Source organism: Sinocyclocheilus anshuiensis, unplaced genomic scaffold, assembly GCF_001515605.1.
Source record: "Sinocyclocheilus anshuiensis isolate Anshui unplaced genomic scaffold, SAMN03320099.WGS_v1.1 scaffold726, whole genome shotgun sequence".
NCBI lineage: Eukaryota > Metazoa > Chordata > Actinopteri > Cypriniformes > Cyprinidae > Sinocyclocheilus > Sinocyclocheilus anshuiensis.
In genome coordinates, this window is record NW_015542365.1 from 638,666 (window position 1) to 654,911 (window position 16,246).

Consider the following 16,246-nt stretch of genomic DNA (forward strand, 5'->3'; position numbering starts at 1 on the left):
GTTGCATGAAATGAAACGAAGTAAAAGAAAAAGAAAAACATATTTATGCATCTATTCTTGGATTCTAATTCCCTTTTCCCAACAACTGCCTTATAGCAAGTAAATATATACAATCTTAATTACTAATACAAATTTGCAAGTTTGCAACTTTCAATCGAGACTTATTGAGCAACTGAGAAATTCTGACATACAATAAAAAAAAGGAATAATGTACATGTAATGTTCCTTTTTTAGGAATAATGTACATGAGCTCATTCAGTTAGGAATAAATTTGGATTAAATTAGTAAATACTATTTATTTTTATTTATCTGTGTAATTCTAGCAAACGACGTTCAGTATTACATCATTCTTAAAAATGCATTATTTACTGTAAATTGCGTCACTGGAGTAATGACTTTTATTTTGAAGTTTGTAAAGCTACAGCCCATTTTAGAAAAAAAAGCCGCGTCTTGTTGTAGCAGACTTCACAGCCGCTTTCCACTTTTATCCCCGTTAAACTAATCCGCAAGAGATTTTATTCAACAGCAAGGGGAGAATAAGGAACTGCCTTTCAACAGCAGTCCACCTAAGATTGTACATAAAGTCCTTTAGAACAGTCGTGAATACACTGTAAGCGGTTTAAAGACGTGGTGAATTACTACATGGGAACAAATATAAAAGGACGGAGTGCAGATTTTCCAGCAGATATCAACGACGCTGGAATATAAACATGGATGACGGGCAGCAGCGATGGCTTTGAAGAATTAAGGCCGAATTGCTTCTCGTTTGTTTTCCTTTGTGCACGGCGAATGGTTTTAAATCTACGTTTATGTTATTGGTAAGTTGCTCGTTTATCTAGTCTAGATATTTTGTTTCCTTACTAATTTTAGGGCGAACTTCAACTATGTTTTAACTAAATTTATGATGCTCTTCCAAATAAGGTCAACGTATAACACGAAAAGTGAACGCTGAATGCATTCAACATATGATTTACGGTTCACCCAACAATTAAAACGGTGTAATTTACTGACCCCTTATGTTGATTCAGACCTGTATGACTTTTTTTTTCTCGCCAGAGTGGACCATTGTGTCTTTTCTTCAATACATTGAACATGAATGACTCCGAATGTCATAACATCTTCTAGAGAATACAAAAGTAAAGAACGTTTTACAGGTTTCAACAACATTAGAGTGAGTAAATATGACCAAACATTAAAGTTCCTGGTCAAAAAACCATGACTTTAGCTTTAAGTTGGTGTAAACCGTGAAGATGGCCACTTTTAATAAGATGTGAGATACACACTAATGCCGAGTTCACGCTGCACGATATTAGCCCGATTTTTCACTCGCCGACAGGTTTTGTGAAATCTCCGACAATTGCCTGACATCGGAGGCAAATCGGTGCTCGTTCACGCGAGTGACAATCACGCAGTGTGAATTATCAAAGACGCGATCTGAGGGAATCGCCGACACGTCGCCGACGCCCGCAAAATATTTGGCATGCTAAATATCTGGAGCTGTCGGACATTCACAATCACACTGTGTGAAATGAGTTCTGACTGAAAAATACATCGGCGATGACCTACAGCCAAAGAAGAACCGGTTAAATCGAACGATTCGTTCGCGAACCGGACATAACTAGTGAAACGTAGTTTGCGGACCAGACAGAGCCGTCGGCGATTCTTCCTTTTGTGAAGTCATGCAGTGTGAAACCTCCTGTCGCCGATCCATCGTGCAATGTGAACACAGCAGCAACTGAATGCTACCCTAGATAGTCACGCAGTGTGAAAACAACGGCGATCCGACGAGTTTGAAAATTGTGCAGTGTGAACTCGGCATAAGGTGCTGAGACATATGGATCAGCATAATTTCCCGTTCTTCATACTTTGTAAATAGAAAAATTAAATCCACAATTTCTGCAAACCTAATTTGTCCTTGACCCTTTTTTAAGTTTTAGTTACAGTTAGTGCTTATGTACAGTGTGACCCTTATTCATGTCTGAAAACTGCCACCCGTCTTTATTTTTGTTTCAAGTATTTTAGAAATTAAGTAAACAGATGTGCAACTAGTTTTCATACAGTGCAAATAATTGTAGAACATGTCTAGAAAATGATTAGCTAAAAATATTCATGCCATTTCATTGAAGTTGGCATGAAATGAAAATTCAACCTATCTATTTTCTAAATGCATATTATTAATCCTATGGTGAATGATTCATCCATGCATATGTTTCATGAAAAAGTTGAACTCGTAATTTTTAATCAAAATATTATAACTCAATCTTCCAGTGAAACCATAGACTTCTCTCTGGTGATGTTTGCCGGACTTCTACAATTGTTTAGTCTGCTTAAACCCTGACCCTTTCTTACAATTGACCTCAAATTCGCATTCAGATTTGCCTCCATCCAATCAACAAATGATGGTTAGAACCAAGTCCCCACCCTACTATTTTTTTCATTTACCCATTTTACCCGGATGTGCATCACAATATCAAGAAAAGATCTGTTACTACTTCCGTTTCATTGCGACTTTAATCTCTGGTTGAATTTAGTTTAATTTCTTTGCTTGCCCACATTATCTTGCACCATCTTACTGTGAAATGATTCGTGGTGATGTCATACTGTTTCACACTCCTCTTTCCTTTCCTCTTGATTCGTTTTCATGGCATCACATTTCTACTTTACACACCCTTCTTCAGCATGTTTGATCCCCACTGATTTTAACATCCCAATCTCTATTGCCACAGCTTTTGAGACGTGACGTGCCATTGTCTGTTCATTTTGGGGAGGAAGTTGTCGGGATGGCTCCTGGTTCGCTAGCCACAATGGCCCCTACTGGGCCCAACATCTCCTGGCTCCCAGAAGCTCCTCTGCTCACTCCAGAGCAGCCCATTTTCCTCATGACGACTACGGCCCAGGCAGTGTCAGGCTTCTTTGTGTGGATGGCACTTCTACTCACCTGCCACCAGGTAAACAACCCCTAAACCAGCTGGGCCTGAGAATCAAAACTCAGTGTATTTCAATGTGTTTGTCTTTGTTTTTTGCAGATCTACATGCATTTGCGTTACTACAGCTCTCCCAAAGAGCAGAGGCACATAGTGCGCATCCTTTTCATCGTACCCATCTACGCCTTTGACTCCTGGCTCAGCCTTCTCTTCTTTACCAATGACCAGTACTATGTGTACTTCGACACAGTCAGGGATTGCTATGAGGGTAGGCTTTCTTTTCAGCTTTAAACACGACACCTTTGCGGCCTGTTTAATAGCCATTTCCTGCTAGAGCAGCTCTCTGGATCTGTAGTCAGCTGGGATTTCCAGAAGCAATTGTTGCGTAGTAATCATATTTATCGCACATAAGTGGAGCGGATGCACATGGATAAACTAATAATCCAGGTGCTCGTTTGACACCATACTAGTACAGTGCAGGGTTACTATTGAACTAAAACTAAAATCATTTTCATTACTTAAACATTAACTGAAATGTAATACATAAAAAAACAAACTTAAACTTAAAACGACATTTTAAAGCTAAATTTTATTGCGGCTAGCTGCCAATGCCAAATTTCTTATTTTTGTAAGTAAAACCTAAACTATATATATATACTCAGTGCAACTTATAACATCCAAGTGAAAGATATAACACCAACATGTCAGGAAAAAAATAAAAACAGAATCACTGAGTTGGAAAACGGATCACCCCCTTGTGTCAGTATTTTGTTGAACCACCTTTTGCTTTAATTACAGCCTTTAGTCTGTTGGAATATGCCTCTACTAACTATGTTGGTGTTCTGTCTTTCACTTGGATGTTATAAGTAGCACTGAGTAAATACAGCTGAATAAAACAAACAAATTCAGACCGCAAAGCAACAAAAAATGGAATAAAAATGTAACACACAACAAAATTACTAAAAAACTAAAATGAAAGTGAATACGGAAAAATATAAAAATGTGTTCCATGTGTTTGGAGGGGGAGGGTTCGGTAAACTGTCATTCACACTAACTAGACCTTCAGCTGCACTGCTGTCTGTCTCTCGACTCAGCAGCAGCAGCAAAGAGCAGCTGTGGCTGCTGGGTGCACATGCTATATATAGAGCTGAGCTCCAACCTCCACTGCCACACATACACTACTCCACAGAGCATGGGAGAAGGACAAATTAACACCCACTGGGGATGCTGGGAACCAAGTTTCAGACTGTTTTGCATGATTTTATAGAGTGCAACAGTTAGGTTCTGGAAGTGAAAATCCTGTTCATTTTCTACAGTACATAAAGATAAAGATTTTAGATTATAACATTGGTATGTTTCATAACAGTACTTTTGTGAATTTGATCCACACTTGATAATGAAAACAACAAAAAATAATTATTATAATTTACATTACAAAATTGCTAATAGTAGCTGGCTAGGTTATTTTTTTTTTTAAGAAATGTATTCTTTTATTCAGATAGGATGTGTTAAATTGACCAAAATTGACAGAAAAAGACATTTATAATGTTGTAATATAATGTAATATATTTCTACTTAAAATAAATGTACACAGTAATCAGATATATTCAAATAGAAAGCAGTTATTTTAAATTGTAATGATATTTTACAATATTACTGTTTTTACTGTATTTCTAATAAATAAGCATAAGAGACATCTTTCAAAAATCGTCTCATCTCCCCAAAGGTTTGAAGGGTAGTGTACTTTATTACATCAAATCAAAGTTCGTAACGGTGTGATTCATCTTGGATCTGGTTGGTTCGGTTCATGCCTTAGAATTCTTAATTGAAGAAGTTTCTGAAATCCTTATGAAGAAAATGACTGGTAAAAATGACAAGACTGCTGAAAATCTATGTAATTTTTGTGGGCGTCCTATAATCTCTGGTGTAGAAAAGCATATGGTGTACTCAAAGGATGAAGGATTCTGGTATTGCAATTTTTTTTTGTGGCATGGCCAGACAATCACGAGGGATATTTTGCCATGCACCACTGTATTGTTTAGCAAAAGTCTTTTGTAGGTGTTTGGTGAAACACTGATGATGATGGGATTTAGTCAGAAAGGTCTGCTGTGCTTGACTGCCAGTGCCACAGTATGAAATTAAATTATTGAGGTTTACTACCAAATGTGTTTTTATGAGAAGACTCAAAAGAAATCACCAGACTTGAATCTCTGTTTTTGTATCAGCCACGTAAAATAAAGATATAAATTCAGTGCTAATTCAATCCATCTTTTTTGCAGCATTTGTGATCTATAACTTCTTGAGCCTGTGTTATGAATACCTTGGAGGAGAGAGCGCTATCATGGCAGAGATCAGAGGAAAACCTATTGAGTGAGTGTCATATTCCAGTCATTCATTTGTGTGAGAATTTTTCAATGCATTCCTCAAATCAGTGCTCTTATTGATGTTTGATGAGACTGCAGGCGTATTTGTTAAGGGCGTGTTTATACTTTGGCAGGTTTGGTTCGATTAAAATGAACTGCGATTGCTCTGTTAGTGTGGCTCATTTGAAGAAGTGTGAACGAACGCTGCCATTCGAACTTTGGTTCGAGACTGAGACCTCCTGCCACTGTTTTGACTCCTTTACATATTTTAGAAACTGCATGTACACACATGAAACAAATGCATTTAGCCCAGCATGCAGAATGCGACTGTATCCTTATGCCTTTTGTTTTGTATCTTTAGGTTTGTGTTAAAAATGACAATGTGAACGCTAAGCGAACCAGGTCTAAATGTATCATTTTCTTTTTGGTCCGAACCAAAGGAACTGAACTACAAGTGTAAACACACCTTATATATTTATGTGAAACTGATCTTGTTTTGCTGCAGGTCCAGCTGTATTTACGGAACATGTTGTCTTTGGGGCAAGACCTACTCCATTGGCTTCCTTCGATTTTGCAAACAGGTTTGCTATTTGATCACCTTGAGGAATCCTTGTTCCTATTTATGTTTATGTTTTCAGATATTTTTTGAGTAATTTGTTTGTTTATTCATTTCGCAGGCCACTTTACAGTTCTGTGTAATAAAACCCCTGATGGCCATGATTACGGTCATCCTGCAGGCCTTTGGGAAATACCGTGATGGGGATTTCAAGTATGTGCTTCTCATGTGATGTCTGATCTGTGGCTATGATTTACCCTAATACTCCAGATTTAAAGTTTCAAAACTGAATTGTTGATTTTAGAATTATGTTTCGGATCCCACAGTGTCGCTAGTGGTTACCTGTACGTGACCATCATCTACAACATCTCAGTCAGCCTGTCTCTCTACGCTCTTTTCCTGTTCTACTTCGCCACCCGAGACCTCCTCAGCCCCTACAGGCCAATGCTCAAGTTCTTCATGGTCAAATCGGTCATCTTCCTCTCCTTCTGGCAAGGTAAGATCTACTGCTAAAGAAATATTAAAGTCAACATGAAATAGAAATTGACCCCGTTTAGATTAAAACACAGAGTCTTACTGTGCACATTTCATCAGTCTACATTATTCTAAAAACAAAAAAATCGTAATCATATTATTTTCATCAAAACCTGCTCCACTCCTCAAATAACTTTTTTTTTTCAGTTGACGTCAATAGGTGTTTATGTTGCCCAATTATTGTTTTTGGCTTCTGTATGTAATGTCAGTTCTTTATGGATAAAACCAAGTCCTGTTTTTTTTCTTCTTGTTGAATATTCTCTGAAATGCATTGTGTATTGTGAATGCAGTTTCATGTTGACTTTTTAAAGGGGTCATATGATGCTATTTTAAAGATCATTATTTTGTGTATTTGGTGTAACAGAATATGCTGACATGCTTTACTGTTCAAAAAACACATTATTTTTCAAATACTGTACATTATTGTAGGTCCTCTATGCCCCGCCTCTCTCAAACACGTAATTGAAATCGCATCATATGACCCCTTTAACTATTTAAAGCTGTTGGTAAACTGTGATCTTGCCGGTCTTCCAGGCATGCTGCTGGCCATCTTGGAGAAATGTGGTGCGATTCCTCAGATTAGCTCTCCTGAGGTTTCTGTGGGTGAGGGAACCATTGCAGCTGGATACCAGAACTTCATCATTTGCATCGAGATGTTCTTTGCCGCCTTGGCCCTGCGACATGCGTTTACCTACAAGGTCTACATGGACAAAAGACTGGATTCCCTTGGTGAGCTTTAGACCTTTGTTTCTTTGTTCATGAACAAATGGCATGTTTTTTCCTCCATTATATTTAAAACAATGTTAAAAAAGTAGTTTACACTACAGTTAAAAAGTTTGGGGTCGATAAGATTTTTAAAGAAGGCTGCATTTATTTAATTTTTATTTAATTTTTTTTTTTAAGTAATAACAGTAAAAACAGTATTATGAAATATTATTACAATTAAATTTTTTTTTTTCTATTTTATTATATTTTAAAATGCAATTTATTCCTATGATGGCGAAAATGAATTTTTAGCAGCCATTACTCCAGTCTTTAGTGTCACATGATCATTTGTTGAAAACAGTTTTGCTGCTTAATATTTTTGTGGAAATAATTGTTTCAGGACCTTTTGATAAATAGAAAGTTTTTTTGAAATATAATTTTTTTTACATTATAAATGCTTTAATGTCACTGTTGATTAATTTAATCGATCCTTGCTGAATAAAAGTATGTATTTCAAAAGTAAAAAACTTACAGACCCCTTACTTTTTTTCTTTTTTTTTACCCTAATCGAGGAATGGTTTATTGAAATTTCAAGAACAGTCATTCTCTTAACATTTTGTCACAATCATAATGGGTCTGATGTCATGGCTGACTTTCTCTTTTTTCTTCTGCAAATTATTAATTCCTCAATCCATTCATTGTTATTTGTTCTTTCAATGCATTTTTTACACATTTATCTTTGCACATCTTGCTTTCAAATTCTCTTCATTTTATTTGCTCATCCCATGCAACACATCCACCCTTCCACCCCTTTCCATCTTTTCTTTGTTTCTCCTTTTAATGCTGCACTCTAAAGGCCCTGTTCCTACATATGGACAGTACGGTAGGCTACAGTTCCTGATCTTAAACCACATCTCCTCTCTATTTGATAGTGTAGGGACAGTGAACTCTTAAAGGGATAGTTCACCTAAAAATGCGAAGTCGATCTTGTGTTTTTCCTCTCTTTCTCTGAAGCGTCTCTTCCCTCATGCCATCATCCATCTCTAATTAAGTTCTCTGTTCTTCTCAAGGTCGCTGTGCCCCCATGAAGAGCATCTCCAGCAGCTTGAAGGAGACCATGAACCCTGGAGATATGGTTCAGGATGCCATCCACAATTTCTCCCCAGCCTACCAACAGTACACCCAACAGTCCACCTTGGAGCAGGGGGTCACCGCGCCGCCCATATCCCGCAACCACAGCTGCGTGAGCGCCCGGGACAATGAGAAAACCCTGCTGCTTAGCTCCGATGATGAGTTTTAACTCGCTCACCTGTCGTCCTGAGCAGAGGTACTCCGTAAGGGACCGTTTACTGCTACGGTAGTGTAATGATGAGGTTACGTTAACATAGGAACAGGTTATTAAAGGACCATCTTAAGCAAGTAGTTACGTTCAAGTGCAGTAGAACATGAAATTAAGCTGCTTATACTTGCTTAGTTGTTGAAACAGTCTTTAAAGAAAAATCTTGATGTGCTTTTATCTGATAATGTTGAATGGTTTAAATAATACATTCATCTGTACTTTTAGCCAAATTTTGAAAACCCACATGGTCTGACACTTCAGCATTTGAATTGATGTATTTTTTTATGCTTGTTGTAGTTTTACATAGGGGGTGTTTGGACATCCCAGCATATTTATAAAGAGCAGTGTATTGGAGGGCCCCCATTCGGTGGGAATGTTTCCGTTTTTGATTTACAAGTTCAAGTGCACCTTTCCTTCTGTTTCAACAGTGTTTATAGCTTCCTCAGTGATTTAAAGTGCAGGGGTGAATGAAAGAGCGCACTGACGGTAGAGGGAATACCAGCTGTTCAAACACACCGTTGTTGTTTTGACGGATGAATCAAGGGACGGGGAGAGGTTGATGGTCCACGATAAGATTACAGATTAAGGTGGTCTGGATTCTAAAGCTGGAACATTACTTGCCTGTTGCAGATTAGCACAGGCTTTCAGAAAAGTGTGACCATCCTGGACCACTGCAGAAAAAGCATCTATCTAGGTTTGCTGAGCGGTTTAAAAGATAAGATTTAGGCTACGCTTCTTAGTGTATGCTAGACTTTCACTGAAAAAGAACAGTAAAGTACCATCAGTTTATCCGTATTCTGTTGTCTGTCTGATGGTAATGCGAAATTTGTAGAATTTGAAAATTTAAAGGGACAGTTCACCCAAAAATAACAATTGTCGTCATTTATTCACCTTCATGTCATTCTAAAACTGTGTTTCTTTTGTGAAACACGCAAAAAAAACAAAAATCGGATTGTTTCTGAACTTCATACAATGAAAGTCAGTGGAGTCCAAATCAACATTGAACCTTTCGTAAAGAAACACAAAGGCATATTTCAAAATATCTTCTTTTGTTTTCCACCGAAAGTAGATCATACAGGTTTGAACAACCATGTGGGTGAGTAAATGATGACAAAATTGTCTGTTTTGAACTGTCTTTTTAATAGGTATTTTTTCTAGCGGTCCCACTAGAGGGAGGCATATCTCACAGTTCACACCCTTTATCTTTATGGGACCCGCCAGTTATCACTGATCCTTTGAGAGCCACACCAAAGTCTCTCCCATTCTTCAGAAGCATCCGCCATTTGCGCTTTACCTTCTCAGATAGCACTAGGCCCTCAAAGACCAAGCTTGAAGCTTGCGGTTGGTTAGATAGCATCTTTGGAGTTACTTATTAACTGTCCTACACTTTTATTGGTACAATAGAGGCCAGTATAAACACAATGCAGCTGGAACCAAGTACGAGTATGTATAGTTACCTGCTTATAATGTTAGTGTTTTGTAGTGTATTCTTTATAAGGGGAGGATTTATTTTAATAATATAGACGTTATTGTAATTTGCACTAAGCAGTTTTGTATATTTAGGAGAAGTCCGAATATCCTAGAACATTTTGGCCAGTTATTTCTGTATGTTAATATTCAGAGAGTGGTTTAAAGTAACATAGGAATCGCTGTTACGTTTAAATATATATTTTGCGAAAACATATTTTGAAGTTACACTAAGACATTCTTTGTACTATCATGCTATTTTAAACAGAGCATTATGTATTACTATGTCAAAGATTTTGCTTCTATTTTTTTCCCTTGATGCTCTGGCCTAGGAAACATTAAAGAATGTTGTCTGTAAACGTTTGTGCGATTAGTTTTTACTCAGTGAATACACACATTTCTATATACAATATATACAACATTTATTTCAATTAAATGATATAAAATAGACAATGAATTTACCATAGAAAAATACACATAATAAATACAAACATCAGTTGTTGTTGTTTTTAGCTCTGCCCTCTTACAAAACATTCAGCACATTGTTCTGAAGCACAAGTGTCAGGGACATGATATTACCAGGTAAGATTCTCAGTACTGAAAATAACATTGCTAACTACACTTAATAAAAAAAAATCACCAGAGATATCCACGTTTAACATGGCCGATCATTACTTGATCATACAGTTTCACCCTGTTTACTGAAGTAAACCAGGCTTGTAGTCGGCAAGTCATCCTGACGACCACGGGTTAATGTGATGTACATGTGATATTATTTTTGTCTTTCACTTTCCTTCTGTCACTTTCTTATCCTCCTTTTTTTTTCCCTCCCATGTGAGCTGCAAGTGCTCACTTCTCCTTCTGGCTGCTCTCTTCCCCTTTGTCCTCTATTTTCACATCTTCCTCAGATTCCCCTTCTTCTCTCTTTTCCTTCTAATGGAATTTTTTTAATATTCCAGCTGTCCAAAATATTCAGATACGTTTTAATCATAAATAGCAAATAATATATATGGTCTTGGTTTTAAATACAAAAATACCACTACAAACAAGTCGCTCTAATATTAGCACAAATATGACCCTCACACGTACTGAACCATTTACGGGTAATAAGGCTGTATACCTTACCATTACTAAACTACTTACTCGTTACAAGTAAACATTACAAAAAAAATACACAATAATTAAAACAATGACCCCAAACTAGTCGATCAGAAGTAGTATTTAGACCAATCACAGCACAAATTACCTTCAAACATCTTATTTCGAACACAAATAAAATAGCTTTTATGTCTGTTGTTGAACATTTGTCTTTTATACAAACATTAAAATATATAAATGGCATGTATCAATAGATCTGCACGTTCTCTAGTCCCATGATTCATTAATACCATGGAGATAATCCAGCAAAACTAACCACCTTCCGAAATGTTGAAGACAAGTTATTAGGACTTTTTTTTTTAAACATGTATCACCATCCAGAAAGCACAGTAATGGGCATAAATAGCATTAAAGCTATCATTAGCAATAGCCTTGTGCAGACTTATACACTTGTCATGATATTCGAGGCCACAACAACAGGACAGATTATTCTCGGACATTTATAAGACCGTATATACAGTCTCTGTGTGTTATATATATTTAAGTAAATCTGTAATTCCCAACTGGTACTTGTTTTTCTTCCTGTATATGTGAGTATACATGGTCTGTCTGTGCGATCATACTGTGTACCTATGTGTGTCTGCGTATCCATGCGAGCGTGGTGTCCTAGGATGCTCCTTGCTCTCTAGGGGTGTGCACCTGCTGCGGTGACTTCACTATAGTAATGACGGAGGCTGTGTTCAGACGGGGTGTGGTGGCCAGCAGACTGCCTCCTCCGGATTCCAAACCTCTGGCAAAGCGCTGCAAGGCAGCGAGACGGGCACCCAGCCCTTCCAACTCCCGCCGCATGCCTGCGTTCTCGGTCCCCAGCCGCTCCACCTCCCGCTGCAGCTCCTTCTTCTGCTGCTCCAGGGCTTCACGCTGGGACACGCGCTTTACCCGACAGCTCGCCGCGTAGCCGCGGTTTTTCAACGTGCGCCGCCTCTGCTTCAACTTCTGCACTTCCTCGCGTGACAAACCGCGTAAGTGCGTGTTGAGCTCGCGCACAGACAGCGACATGAGCTCACTGTCGGACAGCACTGGGACGTTCTCCCCGCATTCCCTCTTCACCTGAAATAATGGAACATTATTTGCATTGTAAAAAATATTCTTGGTAAATGTTACATTTACTGTAAAAAAGGCAACTATGGTTGCCAGAAAATTCACTGTAAAAAATATGGTAAAATGTTTCAGGTATTACCGGATAGAATATTGATGCCTGTATAGTTTTCAGCATACAACAGTAAATTTAAGTGCTATAATGTTATTTTACTAAAATATGCTATTTACCTAAATGTACTGACAACCACCATAATAATAGAGATGGTAAAATAGAAAGCCACATGATGAATCAGTTCATCATAAGTGGCCTGTCCATAAAACATGACCAATACTCCTTATTTAAACAGTTCACAGGGCTATACACGAAAACAAAATGCCATCAGACACTAAAATAATACAATGAACACTTGCTAAATAACAGAAAAACACCCTAATGTACATTACTGATAACAAAAAAGAGAAGAGAAGAAAAGAATCAAATATAACCATGTGATGTTGATGTCAGGGATGACTTTTGGGAATGTCTTTTTTCCCTGTATATTATGTGGCAATCACTGATCTATATAATGTCCTCTATTATAGATCAGTGGTGGCAATGCATAGTTTTTACCAGCAAATATACCATACATTTGACAGTATTTTACAGTAAAATTACACAAAACGATGGTACACCATTTACAGTTTCTTGTCATATATGTGACCCTGGACCACAAAACCAGTCTTAAGTGTCAATTTTTCGAAATTGAGATTTATACTTCATCGGAAAGCTGAATAAATAAGCTTTCCATTGATGTATGGTTTGTTAGGATAGGACAATATTTGGCCGAGATACAACTATTTGAAAATCTGGAATCTGAGGGAGCAAAAAAATCAAAATATTGAGAAAATCGTCTTTAAAGTTGTCCAAATGAAGTTCTTAGCAATGCATATTACTAATCAAAAATGAAGTTTTGATAGATTTATGGTAGGAAATTTACAAAATATCTTCATGGAACATGATCTTTACTTAAAGGGGTCATATGATGAGATTTAAATTTTTCCTTTTTCTTTGGAGTGTTACAAGCTCTTGGTGCATAAAGAAGATCTGTAAAGTTGCAAAGACTAAAGTCTCAAATCCAAAGAGATATTCTTTATAAAAGTTCAGAGTTAACCACGCCTACCTAAAACAACTCGTTCTAACACGCCCCCACATATCTACGTCACGCCGCCCAAATGTTCACGCAAAGAAAGAAGGCGTAACTTTTATTCTCGCTGTAGTATTGTTGTTGCCGCCACTGATTTTTGGCATAAAAGAAAAAATCAATAATTTTGACCCATACAATGTATTTTTGGCTATTGCTACAAATATACCCCAGCGACTTAAGATTGGTTTTATGGTCCAGGGTCACATATGGTAAGGTAACTTACAGACAGTTAACCAATTAACAGGTTTTACTCTAGCATTTTTACAGTCTATTTTTGTAAAAAACTGTGTGACAAAATTCACAAAAGTGTATTCAGTAAAATGATCTTTACCTTCAGGGCTTTACTAGCTCTGCTGTCTGAAGTCATTCTCTGGATTTATGTATCTCTGAAACCTGTAAATGTCAAATAAACCAATTAAGTGAAAATGTGCATGGAATTGTGAAGTAAGTCACTAAAGTTATTAAAGTAAGTCACGATATTGTGAATGTAGTCAAAGCTAAAGGCCGTTGTTCGGCTTGGCACGGCAAAACGACTATATTCACAGTACTGCAACATCTTTGAGTGCCTTGCTTTTATAAAACAGTCAAAGCATAATACAAATATCACAGACTCAAATTTGTTATTCAATTATTTTAACAAGTGACATCTTCCACTAGAAGGCATAGAACCCTGACATAATAACAGAGAATGATGTAATACAACAGAAATAACGACGATCTGCATTGCGAGATGCGCAGTTATGATGATTTGCTATCAGCCTTATCGGCACAGATTTGAGCAATTTCTTTATCTCCGGAAAATACTATAACAGGATTACAGAATCAATTTCTATCTGAAGTATAAATCGTTTTATTTGATGGATTCATTTCTTTCCAATGAATTATTTCTAACTTAAATAGGCTATGTAAATTATACATGTTTAAGATATCTGCATCAACCATTAAAAAATATCGGTTGACCACTATGAACAGGTGTATTGTGTCATAGCTGGTAAAGGAAGGTGGGTTTTAGCACAGAATAAGGAAGACAGAAGACAGGAACTAAAAGTTTATAAATATATAATGTGGTTTGTGTGGTCAGATTTTAAAGACCATTTAAAGACAATAAACCTCCAGTTCTTATTTCATCTTTCTAAACCTAGGCTTCCCGTATCCAAAGAGTAGCACTTTTTTTTTTCTTGACAGTAACTCATGACTGGACCTGGTCAAAGTCCAGAAGCAGAAGTGAACGCTGCTGACCATGAGTTTCCCGTCATGCGTGTTAAGTGCGCCTATCATCCGCGAGCTGCTGCCTCAAATAACCGACTGAGCTTTTCCACAGAGTCACAGTGATTCAGCACAAGTCCTCCATTCCTGACTTCACAGCAGCTCCTTACTTTCCTTTCGCATTTCGTGTTTTACAGTATTTATAAACGTCCCAGTTACTCAGTGACAACAGATATTATCACTTACTGTACACATAAACGGTATAAATAAAACTCAGGTTTAGTAAACAACATCAACAACAACACGTCGTTTTCCCTGAAGCGTCTTGAGGTTGACATGCTCCATAAGTATTGCGTTACTTACAACGAGACAGTTTAATACAAATCTTTCAAATATATAATTATATATAAATCAGGATTATAACAACGTAAGAATCCGTTTATTACATAAGATATTACTTGTTCAAACCAAACCATTATTTCGCTGACTATAGTCGTTTCTCATCGAAAACAACATACGTTTACACGTTTTGAGTAGTTCTGAACATAATATATACGGTTATGCTAATACAAATATATATTTTAACTGTCTGAATCGACAGCATCCAAGTTAAGCAGCTACGTTAACGTAATTTCCTTATTCGCGTTAGCTTGTTGCTACACCTAACATCGTGATAAAAACACGCTGTTCGCCCTCATGAAGACTAATACTATTAAACATTTATAAAATACGACTACATTATCTTAATAGAAAATCGAAACCATAACAGTATCCGTAGTGGATATTGCGTTAAAACGAACACTGAGTGCATGTACGTTAACGTTACGTTACAGCAGGTTTGCTAACACCCCTCCGTTTCCTTAGTGTAAACAAATGTCGAAAGGAGAAAAAAAAATAGAAAATCTTGCCTGGTATTGATTTCTCTTCTTTGCTGTTTTCACACGAAGCTAAATATGGATCAGTCCACGAATCTCACCGCTGGTTCGGTGTTTCGACTGACATACGTTAACGCAGCACGGCCCGTGTTTAGACGGACTAGAGAGCTAAACGCCTTTTTTCCCGGAATCAGTCCACCATCAGCGGGCTGGATCCTTTCATTCATAAAAAACACACACACGATGATTTAAGGCTTTAAGAATGAGGGCGGGACCACACAAAATATCAGTCAACAATCTTGTGAAACTTCTTTTTTTATTAACCCATTTAATCCCACCGAGATTTATAGTTGTTTAAAAAGAGTTGATGTATTTTATACATTGTCAACTAAATGAAAGTGTAGACTGACTTGAACATCTTTACATGGTGTAAGTAGCCTACATGTATACAGCCGTTTATTTCCAATGAATAAAAACTATCATCCATAAAGAGTATAAATGTATTTAAGGACAATAATGAATGTCTAATAGCCTAAATCTTTAATTTTAGGTTTTAGTATGCTATTCATTTTTAAGTGGGGTGGATTAGGCTAGGCCTATAGGCTAATGTAGGACACTTTTTGCAATTTTGCAAAAATTATTTCCATAATGAAGCCAAAACAATAAATCAAAATCTTATATCATGCTCAAATCTGGGACATTATGTTTTGGGTTAGAAATAGTTTAATTTTTGCAAAGCAAACTTCACATTTAACACTCCTGGTTAAATGTGCATACCCATGGTTAATTAACTTAGTAGGCCTACTGTAACGGGGAGTCAGAGGCGTGCAGATCCATTTGCAGCTTTTATTTAAATCAAAGGCAGAGTTAAACAGACAGTAATCAAACAACAGC

The 16,246-nt window shown here is 37.1% G+C and overlaps 2 protein-coding genes across 3 annotated transcripts; one reads left to right on the top strand and one right to left on the bottom strand.

The window, feature by feature from the left end:
• The first annotated feature begins 441 nt into the window (after nucleotides 1-441).
• On the top strand, nucleotides 442-9,311 carry LOC107692069 (transmembrane protein 184B-like). Of its 2 annotated transcripts, XM_016490970.1 has the most exons (10): nucleotides 442-818; nucleotides 2,727-2,948; nucleotides 3,027-3,192; nucleotides 5,204-5,294; nucleotides 5,793-5,868; nucleotides 5,965-6,056; nucleotides 6,170-6,339; nucleotides 6,912-7,106; nucleotides 7,939-7,965; nucleotides 8,153-9,311. In XM_016490970.1, the coding sequence occupies exons 1-10, from the start codon at nucleotides 810-812 to the stop codon at nucleotides 8,380-8,382; spliced, it is 1,278 nt and encodes a 425-aa protein (XP_016346456.1). In that variant the 5' UTR covers nucleotides 442-809; the 3' UTR covers nucleotides 8,383-9,311. The 2 variants fall into 2 exon arrangements, with proteins under 2 accessions (XP_016346456.1, XP_016346457.1); XM_016490971.1 differs by lacking the exon at nucleotides 7,939-7,965.
• A 1,083-nt stretch (nucleotides 9,312-10,394) lies between these two features.
• Nucleotides 10,395-15,600, bottom strand: LOC107692071 (transcription factor MafF-like). Its single transcript, XM_016490975.1, has 3 exons — nucleotides 15,386-15,600; nucleotides 13,603-13,664; nucleotides 10,395-12,096 (listed from the first exon to the last, which is right to left on the bottom strand). The coding sequence occupies exons 2-3, from the start codon at nucleotides 13,636-13,638 to the stop codon at nucleotides 11,653-11,655; spliced, it is 480 nt and encodes a 159-aa protein (XP_016346461.1). The 5' UTR covers nucleotides 13,639-13,664; nucleotides 15,386-15,600; the 3' UTR covers nucleotides 10,395-11,652.
• Nucleotides 15,601-16,246: the final 646 nt, after the last annotated feature.